At 35.8% G+C, this 13979-nt stretch overlaps 1 protein-coding gene across 1 annotated transcript in view; it reads right to left on the reverse strand.

The window, feature by feature from the left end:
* The window catches only part of Mocs1 (Molybdenum cofactor synthesis 1), a 68174-nt gene that overhangs the window by 37334 nt on the left and 16861 nt on the right, over positions 1-13979 (reverse strand). Inside the window, exons 3-4 of the mRNA XM_090376463.1 lie at positions 5961-6128; positions 967-1059 (exon numbers count right to left, since the gene is read on the reverse strand). Coding sequence (XP_090232589.1) covers positions 967-1059; positions 5961-6128 — 261 coding nt within the window. The remainder of the gene's footprint in view (positions 1-966; positions 1060-5960; positions 6129-13979) is intronic.

Genomic DNA, 13979 nt, shown 5'->3' on the forward strand with positions numbered 1-13979 from the left:
GATGGATATAAAACATAAGTAACTGGAAGTTTCAGTTCCCATTTGTTATAATTTTTTACTGGCTGATGCAAATTTCTTTCACTTCTTGCATTCTTTGGCCATGATAATACTAATACTAATTGAAAAGAAGCAAAAATAAAAACTGAAAACAATTTAAGTAGCCATAAAGATATTCCTGTTCCAACTATCTTGCTCACAATAAATAAAATAATAAGGCAATAAAATAAAAATATATTAATAAAACAGATGAAATTCTTAAATTTTTCACAAGGATATTGCACAGACAAAACAGGCAGGTCCAACCTGCAGCCCACATGTGACTCATTTATTCATATTATGCAGTGTCATTTATTAAACTAGGGTCACAAAATATTGGCTTTTTTTTTTTTGTATTGACTTTAAAAATATGCATTTTGAGTAGTTTTCAATTTTTTTGTATTGCTTTCTCATAATGTTTATATATAGTTTCTTCCTCAATATGTAACATTATTATTGTTATAGCCATATAATAAAAATATTATTAATAGTGTTGGATTTTCATATTTAATTATTAAGTGTAAAATATTAAACTGTAAATATAAAAATAAGCCTATTTTGAAAAATTTATAATCAAATATATAATTTGAAAATAGAACAGTAGGAAACTGTTCTTGCAGCTTGCTGACCATGTAGCCTACAACCTTCTGTATTTATCTGTTTTGACCCTAGCCAAAAAAGGTTGGGCATTCCTGTCTTAAACTGTTAAAATCAAGAATCATCAAATTTAAGCACCCCTGGCAGTCCATTTGCCAAATAATATTAAATGAGAACATGAATATATTTGATATTAACCCCCTCCATGAAATTGTTAGTTAATAAAGAGCTTTTATTTTAAAATATAAAAAATGAAAAAAAAAAAAAAGATATTAAAGCATTTTAATTAATTTTATATTAAAATAATATTAAAACTGCATTTTGCATATTTACCTGCTTTCTTCAAATCTTCCAACTTTTTCATCAACAGGATTCCATTTGTTGTCAGAGCAATTGTTTGTAAACCTTCCAGAGCTGATAAGTTTTCTAAACAAGTGAAAAGTTATTATACTAGTGAGAAATGTTGGATTAAGGTTTACAAGTTAACCATTTTGCCAAATTCAAATCAGTTCTATAAAATAGTCTGTTTATGAATACTTATGACCAGTGGCGGGTTGTGTCTCTGATGTATGGGGGTGATGCTTCTTAAAGTTACATTAAATTGCCTTGGTTATGAGACAGGTAGATATAGATGGTAATAATAATAATAATAATAATAAGCAAGCTAAAAATACTACAAAACATTAACTGGGCACTTACCATTAACAGACTTTGGTAATCTCAAAATTTTATTTAAAAATAAAATCCATTCTTCAGTTTTTAATTGTTGAAAATAGATTAATAACTTTTTCATTCAAGATCAGTTCACTGTTCAAATTGGCACTGCTCACTCCACAGTTCCTTTGACTCGTTTTATCACTTCTGAAAAATGTGTATTGGCAACCTGCCAACTAGGCATTGGCTCAACCACTGGGGCCAAAATATGGAACTGTACAGCGCACAGTTCCACCTATGGTTAAACTTCAATGTTGAAAATGATTTCGTGTTTTTATTCGTTTATTATTGAAATGATTACTGGAAATAGATGATGAGTATACTGTATGCAGGACCTGTTAATAAAAATATTCATTGCACTGCATTGTTCTTGACAAAATTTCATATAACTCTGTTAACTGTATATTTAGATTTAAAAAGCTGGGAGTTCTGCAGTGCCTACCAACGATCCACCCCTGCTTATGACATATTCTGTAAAAATTATTTTTATCATTTTCATAACAATTTTTTTTTTCAAAACCAAACTATAAATTTTTAACAATATGAATGTGATTTATGATATTATACCTAGTTGCATTTAATTTTTGATTATATGCATTATAACGTACACCTTTTGGCATCTCTCATATTGCGGGATTAACTTCACAACTGGGTTGTCGTGATTGCAATACCAAGGTACCTGCCCACCCACTGATGAAAGACCAACAAGCCTTGAAATGGTGCTGTCTGGGTGGTGGTGCCCACAGAGAATAAGTAAAAATAGTCTTCTCTATTAGTGAAGCATTACTTATTCTATGTGGTTCGATACACGGTAACTCGTTGTTAAGGATGTTCACTATATAAGATACAGCTAAAATGCCTTTACACTATGAATGTAGTTTTTGTTTAAGAGCTATCTATGGTATCTAATATTTAATATTAGATATCTATATATCTAATATTTAATAATTACAATGTATAAGAGTTGAAACTGGGAATTAAGAAACCAAACCTACTACAGGGAAAAACTTCTTATGCGGGAATTTCTTATCCAGGTTCTACTGTATATTTTATTTCTAAGAAATACCACACATTCAGAAATACAGTATGGGTAGATACAACTTATTGTTACTTTTCACATATTAACATGTCATCTTTGTTTTTAATGCTTAACTTTTTTTTTTTTTTCCTCCCAAATTAATATGAAAATCAACTTGCAATCAAAAATATCGGTACTGCAGTTAAAAAAAAAAAAAAAAAAAAAAAAAGGAGGCATAATTATTCAAAAAGATGAAAAACATAGAAAAGGTATAATGATGAATTCCTTTGTCACATTTTTTAAAAGTTTAATTGCATTCCTTGAAGTGAATGTTTTCATATTTAAAGTATGTGCTGCAAAGTGCTATTTAACTTTTCCAATAAAGTTTGTCTTTTTATGTAAATCAGTGCATTTCAGGCATAAATGGACTTTGAAAATAATTTGCTGCATTGAATTTTTTTTTTGTAAAAACTATTTTGTTCAAGCAAAACTTAAAGCACTAATAAGGAGCCACTGGACCTAGAAATATTTCTGTTAAAATGAAATTTTACTGTTATCAGAATTTATTTTAATCTTTTCTGTTATAAGGATTTCACTGTATTGATAATGAAAGCCCAACCTTCTCATTAGCCATAAATTATTTTTTTTTATTTTTACAATATTTATCAGTTACATTTAACTAATTTAAAATAAAATTATATATATATATATACTTAGTACATTTCAGTAGTGCTATGTGCCTGTCGCTTGATTGATGTGGATAACTGATGTTTTAGATAATCCGTTCGTATAATCAATGTCCAATTATATGAACAGCATTTCACATGCAACTGCTCAACTATTCACATTCGGCGGATATTTATTCTTGATTTCTTGTGTTGTCTCATCCCATGTAAGTCTATGGCCTCTTTAAAGAATAATATTTGCACAAAAGGTCTTCAACAATTATACAGTATTTTTAAAGCCGGATAGTAAATAAGACAGGTGGTAATTAAAGCATTTTCTGTCTATAAACAAGGTAAATATTTATAGTTGCTCTTTAAATCTAAGATGAAAATTTACAAAAGTTTCTAGCTAGCATTTTATTAGTCTACTGTTTTAAAATTTAAATTTCTAGCTTTTATGGACATAAGCCAGAAAGAGTAAATATAATAAGGAACTCTGAATCTGAGTACTCATGATACAACATTTTACTAATCCACTCTAACCTTATAATATGTTGTACATTATTTGATCACCTTGTATAGTGTACACTTTGAAAGTCTGTAGATGTCATCAGAATTTATTTTAATCTTTTCCATTATAAGATAATCATAACACAGTAACATTCCATATTATGCAACTTAAATCCATTAAATGAATATGCGTACATTACAGTCACAAAACTGGTGACCTGAGCTTGGAGGCTGTTGGTTTTGAATTTTTTTTTTTTAGTTTAAGGACAATATATCACGCAGTCTAATCAAGCATTATCATATGCTAATTCAATTGCTTCAATGGAAAATTTCTTATATATTACTGACAGTTATTCTAATGTCTTAACCATAGATCCAGAACTTTATTTTCTTATGTCTATCCATAGTGTTTATCAATGCTAACTTCCAACCGATCATACTATGTGGAGGTAACTTTGCTATTTAAACCTAACTTTCTCCACTGGTGAAACATTACTGATTTGAGGTAATGCAATATCAGGACAACTCATTATGAAAGTATTCACAATATGAGATATAACAAAAACAAAAATTTCATCTACTTCATTGATTTACTATGAACTAAAATGATGCTATGCACTGACTGGTTTGATTAGTGAATTTTCCTAAGTCCAAGATTTCCAGCCCTAAAACCTTTTTAAGCCTTTCATAAGAGGTAATATTCATATATTCATACATCCATTTTTATATTTTTCATCTTTCTTGCTACCTGCCAACGTTGCTCAGAGAACTTCACGTCTGACCTTATAATTCCCAAATGCTTTCTTCACAGTTTTTAATTCACCCACGACTAAGTGTATAAGTTATTTTGGAGATCTTATTCTCTAAGTGTAAGACCTAGAATTTTGCTGCATTAAAATATATTTGCCACTTTTCTAACCATCCCTGAAGGAAGCACTGTTTGGTTGTTATTGTTGGTTGTTATTTGGTTTTCAGGAACATTACCAACTAAGGCCATATTGCTCCAGTCATTCCCTGACCTTTCTGCATCCTCCGTATTTGGTGGTCACAGGCTCGAACCCCAGTCTAATCAAGAAGTGTGTGCTACACACTGCTGCTCCTGTCCACCTGGCTACAGAGGTGCCACACTGTATGGAGCTAATCTTTAACTATTCTACTGACCTTGACATCATCTGCAAATTTTGGCTCTTAATAGCTCTATTCTATCCATTCATCAATGTTATTTAGGAAAAACAAAACAGTGGTCCCAGAACCTTGTGGAATCTCACTTCTAACACTCTCTTCAAATTAATTTGAAGAGAGTGTTAGAAGTGAGTAACCATTAATCACAACACTCTACTTCCTGCCATGTGGCCATCCTGAAATCAATTTTGGAATCTTACCTGTCATTCCAATATGTTTCAGCTTATTCAGTAACCTTTAATAGGGGATTGAGTCAAATGCTCTGCTAAAATCCAAAGAAACAATATTGAAATTAATTTCTGCATCCAGCTCATGAGTAACAATGTCAAAATAGCTAATCAAGTTAGTTACACATGATTTTCCCTTGAAAAATTGTTGTGCAGCATTGAGAATTCCATTTCTATATTTAAATGTCCTTGAATAGTGCAATTTATCATTGCCACCATGATTTTTCCTACCAATAAAGCCAGAGTGACCAGTCTGTAATTACAACTTAGTTTTTAGAACCACCTTTATGTATTGGTGATACACTAGCACCTCTCCAATACAGAGGAATCTCTCCCAAGTCCAATGCTGCCCTCATACATAAACTTAATGGATCAATGCACTTTTGATTTCAAAATTACTGGGTACATGTCAATGGCTCCAAGAGCCTTAGTTGCCTTTAGGCTCAAAAGTTTTTTTTAATAAACACATCTGTAACTTCAATATCAGTAATTTCATACTGTTCAGCCTAATCTGTGCAACCTCTCCTCACTATGGAAGGTCAATGCGAAGTACCTGTTCAATTCATCAGCAACATCAGCTGGACCATCTAAGGCATTTTTCACACCCATTATGCAAAGGTCCGATCTGATCTGATTTGTTTCCTTCTTTCTATTCACATGTATGAAAAACTCCTCGTTATTTGCTCTCTAAGAAAGTGATTTCTCATAACCTTTGCCAGCTTCACCCTTTCTGTGCTACTATTAGATTCATCACAGCTTCATTAGTTCTTCAAAATTGCAATTGTGAAATTAAAATTTATATCCTATACATACATAAATACAATGGTTTCTCTGGTTTATGGGAGGCTTTCCCAAAAACAGGAGTAATTCAATAAACCGTCACTGGTTGGGCTCTAAAGTTACTGATCCAAGATGCTCATTATTGTATAAAGAAAACATTACACAAACACTCTACTAAAGATTTTCAAAAAATATTACCAAATAATAGTTTGCATTTGTAGAAACACCTACCCACAATGTCTTTAATGTCTTTTCTAATCAAAGGTTCACCACCTGTCAACCTGACCTTGGAGATTCCCAGTTTCACAAAAACACTTGCTAAATGAATTATTTCTTCTGTAGTAAGGAGATCTGGGTGAGGTGTCAGCTGGACTCCTTCATCGGGCATACAATAATGACCTTCAAAAAATAAAACAATTCTTTAATTGTTCCAGTTTATACTTCTTTTTTTGTTACTATTATTACAATTTGGCGATGCACAATTGTCCCTTCCATGTGTGGAGTTGGGGAGGGGACCCTCACAAGAAGTGAATTCAAATTTGGCCTAGTGCTAGTTGTCAATCAATAGCACACTATGTCCCTTCATTGACAGTAACAAACTTGAGCTTATGCTTACTTTAGAAATGTTTATGTTATCCCCAAGTTAATCTAATGTTACAAACATTTTTAATCAAATAACATCATAAAGAAATGAATTCATTATTCAATTAATCATTTTAATCTTTTATTCGAATACAAACAATATTGGTAACTTTGAGTTGACTACTTGTAGAAGATACTGTAGTTTTTAAAGTAGGCATAAGCCTGAGCTCACGTTATTTTGATAGATGCATTGAAATAGTAGCTCAGGTTCTTTGTAACTCAATTTTGGATTTTTCCTGATACATCAATTACTTTTGTCACAGTGTGTCAATTTATATGGTATGTTGGTATGTGATTTTTTTTATTGTTTATAATGTCTATATAAATAAATTCATAGTTTGATCTGCATAGAAAATAATGCAAATTAGCATTATTTTTTCAAACTATTTCATTATTTGGTTTGGACTGGGTCAATTAGCATTAGCATTAGTAGAGTCATATGATGCAAGAAAGCAAGCTTATGCAGCATCAGACAAAAAAAAACAAAAAAAAAAAAAACGCTCCCATTTCACCCCTCGGTTCATTCCAAGTACCTGTCCAGCTCAACCTTAAATTTATTTAGGCTATCAACTTCCACAACAAAGGAAGTCTGTTCCACCAACCACCCACTGGTTAAAGGCAAACTTCCGCACATCTATCCTACATCTGTCTTTTCTCAATTTGAATTTATGCCCTCTCAAATGATTATTCTGAGCAAGAGGAAGAATTCCATCAGCACTGAGCATACTCAAACCATTCAAGGCTTTATACACCTCTATCAGATCACCTCGCTGGTGTCAGAGTCCCCAGACACTAATTTGCAAAACTTAAGCCTTTCTTTGTAAGAGCAACCCTTTGTTCCATTCACTAATCTTGTTGCCCGTCTCTGTACTCGTTCCAGCAGCTCTACATCCTTCTTGAAATGAGGCCTCCAGACCTGTATACAGTACTCAATGTGTGGCCTGACCATTGCCTTATACAAGGGAATAATCACCTCCGTATCCCTGCTAGAAAAATTCCTGTATATCATTGACAAGACACCATGAGCTACTCTTGCAGCCCGTCTGCACTGGGCAATGCAGCCCAGTAACAGAGATTATATTAGTAGTAGTGGCAAATGACACAAGAAAGCAAACTAATATAGCAACAGCAAAAAAAAAAAAACACAGACACATGCACACTTCCCATTCTTATCATCCAAGAATTTGTCATTCTTCCATGAATTTATTGAAACCTTCCACTTCCACAAAAACAGATGGAAGCCTATTCCAACAGACAACCATTTGCTGGAAGGCAAACTTCCACACATCCATCCTGCAATCATCCTTCTTCAACTTAAATTTACATCCTCATGTTAGCATTAGCATTAGTAGAGGCATTTGATGCAAGAAAGCAAGCTTATGCAGCATCAGCCAAAAAAAAAAAAAAAAAAAAACCCACTTCCCCTTCACCCCTCTGTTCGTTCAAAATACCTGTCCAGCTGAGCCTTAAACTTATTTAGGCTATCAACCTCCACTACAAGGGATGGAAGTCTGTTCCACCAACCAACCACCTGCTGGCTAAAGGCAAATTTCCGCACGTCTACATCTGTCTTTCCTCAATTTGAATTTATGCCCTCTCAGGTGATTATTCTGAGCTAGAGGAAGAATCCCATCAGCATTGAGCATGCTCAAACCATTCAAGGCTTTATACACCTCTATCAGATCACCTCGCCGGTGCCTAGTCTCCAGACACTGTAATTTGCAAAACCTAAGCCTTTCTTCGTAAGAGCAACCCTTTGTTCCATTCACTAATCTTGTTGCCCTTCTCTGTACTCGTTCCACCAGCTCTACATCCTTCTTGAAATGAGGCCTCCAGACCTGTATACAGTACTCTAGGTGTGGCCTGACCATTGCCTTATACAAGGGAATAATCACCACCTTATCCCTGCTGGAAAAATTCCTGTATATCATTGACAATACTCCATGAGCTACTCTTGCCGCCCGTCTGCACTGCTCAGAGAACTTCATATCTGCCTGCACAACCACCCCCAAGTCCCTTTCATTCTCTACCACTGTCAGTGTAGTACCACAGAGTTGACACGTTGCTCTGGGGTTGCTGTTTCCCATGTGTAGTACTTTACATTTGTCAATGTTAAACTTCATTTGCCACCTCTCAGCCCATCTGCTCAACCTTTCCAGATCCTGTTGCAGCAGCATAGTGTCAGTAGTGTCCTTGACAACCCTGCCAACCTTTGTATCGTCTGCAAACTTGGACATTAAGCTTGATATACCATCATCAATATCATTTATAAATACAGAAAACAATAATGGACCCAACACTGAGCCCTGAGGGACTCCACTAATAACATTAGTCCACGATGAGCAGTGTCCATTGATTACCACTCTCTGTCTTCTCCCCCTCAACCACCCCTTTATCCACAGCAGCAATTTGCCTCATTTGTCACACGGCTCCAATTTGTGTAGCAGTCTTCCATGTGCAACAGTATCAAAAGCCTTTCTAAGATCCAAGTATATAATATCAAAGCTATTCCCTGCATCCAGTTCTTTTGTGACAGCATCATAATATCCAATCAAATTGGTCAGGCAAGACTTCCCCTTAACAAAACCATGCTGTGTCCGAGCTATAACTGAAGACTTGTCTAAATGATCCTGCAGTGCTTCTTTAACCAGTGCCTCCATTAATTTTCCTGGAACAGAAGTTAAGCTCACAGGTCTATAATTACTTGTGTCAGCCTTTGATCCTCCTTTGTGAATTGGGGTCACATTTGCACATTTCCAGTCTATGGGTACCTCCCCTGAGTCCAAGGAAGCTCTCATAATTATGGCTAAGGGTTTGCTTACTTCCTTTGCTGCCTCCTTTAATATAACTGGATAGATCCCATCCACCCCGGGTGCCTTTCTTGTGTTTATCTTCAACAGTTTCTCCTCCATTTTACTCCCAGTTATTTCAAGATTCTGTAGCTTACTGCTAGAGTTGAATACACCTCTGGCATTCCCCTCACTGAATAACTCCTCATGTGTGAATGTCGATGCAAAATATTCATTTAGTTTGCTAGCTACCTGAGCAGGATCATCAACAGTTGACCCATCAATATCAAGTGGACCAATCTGATTCATCCCCTTCCTTCTAGAGTTTACATAAGTAAAGAACTCTTTGCTGTTTTTCTTTGCATCCCTTGCCAAGGATTTCTCGTAATCTGCCTTCGTATTGTAACTTGGTTGCATATCAACCTGTATCTATCATAGGCTTCTGTGTCATGTGTTAATTTGTAAGTATCCCATGCATTTTTCTTCTCTGCCATATGCCTCATTAGTTCATCTGACATCCATTTTGGCCTAAACCTTGAACAATATTTCTTAGTTGGTATGTAAAGCCTAGTAGCTTCCAAGATTAATTCTTTGAATGCTTCCCATTTTGAATTTGCTGTTGGTAACATCATCAGTTGGTCCCACTGTATAGAATTTAAATACTGTCTCAGTCCATCGTAGTTGCCTTTACGGAAGCAATAACCCTTCCCTTTACCCCTAATGGTAGTTACCTCTTTGAGTAAATCCCACTTCAGCACACTGTGATCACTGCCACCTAGTGGTTCATTTATCTGCAGATTCTTAATGCATGAAGAATCACTGCTGATAATCAAATCAAGAGTATTACTCCCTCTAGTTGCCTCCCGAACATGCTGATGTAGAAAACAAACATCTCAAACATCTCAATCAGATCACTCCACAGGTACCTAGTCACCAGATGCTGCAATTTGCCGAACTGGTCTTTCTAGGTAACCGAACCCTTTTGTTCCCTTCACCAATCTGGTTGCCCTTCTCTGCACCCATTCCAGCAGATCTACATCATTCCTAAAGAGAGCCCTCCAGGTCTGCATCATCATCATCATCATCAGCCATTTTCAATCCACTGCAGGATGAAGGCCTCTCCAGCAACTTTCCAGTTCCTTCTGTTTTGAGCACTGGCCATCAATTTACTACTCAAAAACTCATGAATTTCATCTATCCATCTCCGCCTTTGTCTTCCAGGTTTTCTTCTAACTCCTCTTGGGTACCATTCTGTTATTTTCTTAGTCCATCTGTCATCATGTCTTCGAGGTATGTGTCCTGCCCAAGACCATTTTAGTTCTTTAGTTTTGATAAGAATGTCCTTTACTTGAGTTTGCTGCCTAATCCACATGTTTCTCTTCTTATCTAACAGTCTGATTCCCAATATAATTCGTTCCATTCTTCGCTGTGTAGTTCTTAGCTTCTCTTCCATTCTTTTGGTGAGTGCCCAAGTTTCACTTCCATAAGTCATGGTGGGGAGTATACATTGATTCATTATTTTACGTTTCAGACAAACTGGGATATTGCTCTTCAGTATGTGACTATATTTCCTGAATGCTATCCATCCAAAATTTATTCTTCTCTTGACTTCCAACCATTTATCATTATTACAGCTAATAACTTGTCCCAGATAAGTATATGACTCCACCTTTTCAATTACTGCTCCTTCAATCATTATTTTCCTTTCCGTGGCATACTTGTTCATCATTACTTTTGTTTTAGCCATATTCATCTTTAGTCCAAAATCCTTACTAACTGTGCATAACTGATTAAGATTTTCCTCTAGTTTTTGTGTTGTCTCTTCCTCCCAATTTTAACAACTCTACAGTAACTTCATCTTCCCCCGGGGCTTTCCGATTCTTCATTTTCTTCAATGCATGTTCTACCTCATCAGGAAGAATATCGGGTATGTCATATGTGTTGCTACTTTGCAATCCATCTTCCCCACTGCTGGTATCATTCCCTCGCTCCTTGTATAATTCTCTATAGTAGTCTTCTGCTATTTGAATTATGCCTTCTCTGCTGTTTATAAGTACACCATCGCTATTCTTCAGTTTCAGTATCATTTGTCTTTCTGTATTAATGCTCATGGCTGCTGATTTAAATCCTTTGTTTTCCCTTAATGCTTGTTCTACTTTTCTTGTGTTAAATCTTCTTATGTCCTCTCTGAGTCTCTTTCTAATGGCTTTGTATAACTCAGTATACTCAATTTTCTGCCTGTCAGTGTTTTTCTTGCTCTTCATTTGTCGTCTTTGGTTCATCATGACAAGTGTTTCTTGACTAATTTTTTCTTCTTTGGATTTCTGTTTCCCTATAGGTTTCTTGGGCTTTATAACTTTCAAAAAGTTGTAATATTCCTCGTCGATATCTTGGTCCTCAGCAGTCTGCAGAAGCTCATACTTGTTCTTAAGTTCCAGTACATACTGCTTTTTCTCCTCTTCTGTTATTTCAAAGATCTTTGTATTATTTACTCGAGTCAGTTTTTTCCTTTCCTTTCCTACATCTATATCAAGTGTACATCTTACCATTCTGTGATCACTTCCAACATTTACCTTATTCAGGACGATAACATCAGTCACAATATATCTTCTGTTAGTGAGGATGAAGTCGATTTCATTAGTTGTTAATCCATTTGGACTCTTCCATGTCCACTTTCTGTTCACCCTTTTCTTGAAAAAAGTGTTCATTACTGACATTCCTTGAGATTCTGCAAATTCCACAAGTCTTTCACCTCTTTTATTTCTTTCACCAATTCCAAAATTTCCTATAGTTCCTCTTTCTGCGCTGTTTTGCCTTTTTCCAACCTTAGCATTGAAGTCCCCCATAATAATAGTGTAGTGGGTTTTCTGCTCATCTAGAAGACTCTCAATTTCAGTGTACATTTCTTCAACCTCTTCATCATCATGGCTCGATGTTGGTGCATAAATCATTATAATCTTTAGCTTGTACCTCTTAGAAATCTTGAGTATTAGTCTTGACACCTTTTGAATTCCAAAATGTTGTTTTTAAAATCTTTATGGACCAGAAACCCAACTCCACCTTCACTCCTTTCACTGTTTCCATTGGTGTACAGCAGATTTTCACTTGATAAACTTATAAGTGATTCATTTCTTCTTCTTGTTTCAGCCAAACCGATGATATTCCAATTCACATTTTCTAATTCCTTTTCCAGCTCTAATATCCTGTCTTCACCGATGAGTGATCGTACGTTATAACAGGCCAAGTTCAATTTCCGTGCATGGCAGCCTGGTCGTACCCAGAGATTCTTAGCACCCTCTGCTTCCACTCTGATCCTCTCGCTGCCGTAAGAGGGAGAGTGAAAGCTGCTGGGGACTGAGGGCCATTTGTATTGTTGTGCTCTCATTGCTGGAGGGTTTGGTCTTTTCCTCTTCACGCTGACCAGGCGTCTTGAAGAGAACCACTCTACACGTTCGTTGCCACCTAAGTGACGTAACAGGGCTTACCATCGAGAAGGTGTGCATGAGTGGATTTTAGGGAAGCAGGCCAACCGGACTTCTCCTAAATCTTCTGTAATAGAGAGATATTGGATCCATCAGGTCTGCATACTATACTTTAAATGCAGCCTAACCATGGTCTTATACAAAGGGATAATCACATCCTTATCCCTACTAACAAAGTTTCTATATATCATTGACAAAACACGATATGCTGTCCTGGCACTGCTCAGAGAATTTCCTATTTGACTGCACAATTGCCCCAGGTCTTTTTCTATTTATACTTGTAGTTCCACACAGTTGAAAAGTTACTTTGAGATTACTGCTGCCATTTAACATTTGTCAATGTTAAACTTCAACTGCCATTTCTAAGCCATCAACCTAATTTTTCTAAATCTTATTGCAGTAGCATACCATCATTATTTTCATTAACTACCCTGCCAACCTTTCTATCATCTGCAAACATTCACATTAAGCCTGATATATACCTTCATCAATATCAATAATAAATAGTGAAAACAACAATGTGCCCAGCAATGAATCCTGGGGAACTCCATTGATAACATTACTAAATGAAGAGTAGTGACCACTGATAACCACTCTCTGTCTTCTTCCAATTAACCATCCCTTTATCCATAGCAGTAACTTGACCTTAATGCCACATTGCTCCAGTTTATATAGCAGCCTTTTATGTAACAACCATATCAAAAGTCTTCCTGAAATCCAAGTATATGATAAAAATTATTTTTGCATCCAGTTTCTTGATCACTGCATCATAGTATCCTATTAGATCAGTTAAATCAGACCAGACCACCCCTTAACAAATCATGCTGTAACTACAGTATAATTGCATTCCTGTCCGGGTGTTCCTGCATTGCTTCTTTGCGCTGTCGCTTCATTACTGGAGTGACTCCATTATTTTTCCTGGAAGAGATACAAGAACGCTAAGTCTTAATTGTTTATACAGTAATGTCAGGAGTGTTGTCAATAAAATGAGTGAATTCGAACTGCTGGTTAGGAAGTAATGCTGGCATAATAGGGTTACAGAAATGTGGTGCCACCCGGAGATAGGGGATGATGAGGTTTCAGTACAGTATGTATAATGTATTTAGGAAGGATAGGGAAGATAGAAGAGAGTGGTGGGGTCATGCTTCTTACCAAAAGCAGCCTGAGCACGATGAAGCTTCCCCGGATTCAGAAGTTTTGCATACTAGTATAGAATCTGTATGGTGTGAAATAGTTAGAAGCAAAGGTATAATGAGAGTGGGAGTAATCTACAGGCCAGGTGATTGTGAAGGTTATGATGATAGCCTCTACATGCAAATGGAATGGGCAAAGTAAGT

This window comes from Mastigoproctus giganteus, chromosome 6, assembly GCF_048544385.1.
Source record: "Mastigoproctus giganteus isolate SK-2022 chromosome 6, ASM4854438v1, whole genome shotgun sequence".
Taxonomy (NCBI): Eukaryota; Metazoa; Arthropoda; class Arachnida; order Uropygi; family Thelyphonidae; genus Mastigoproctus; species Mastigoproctus giganteus.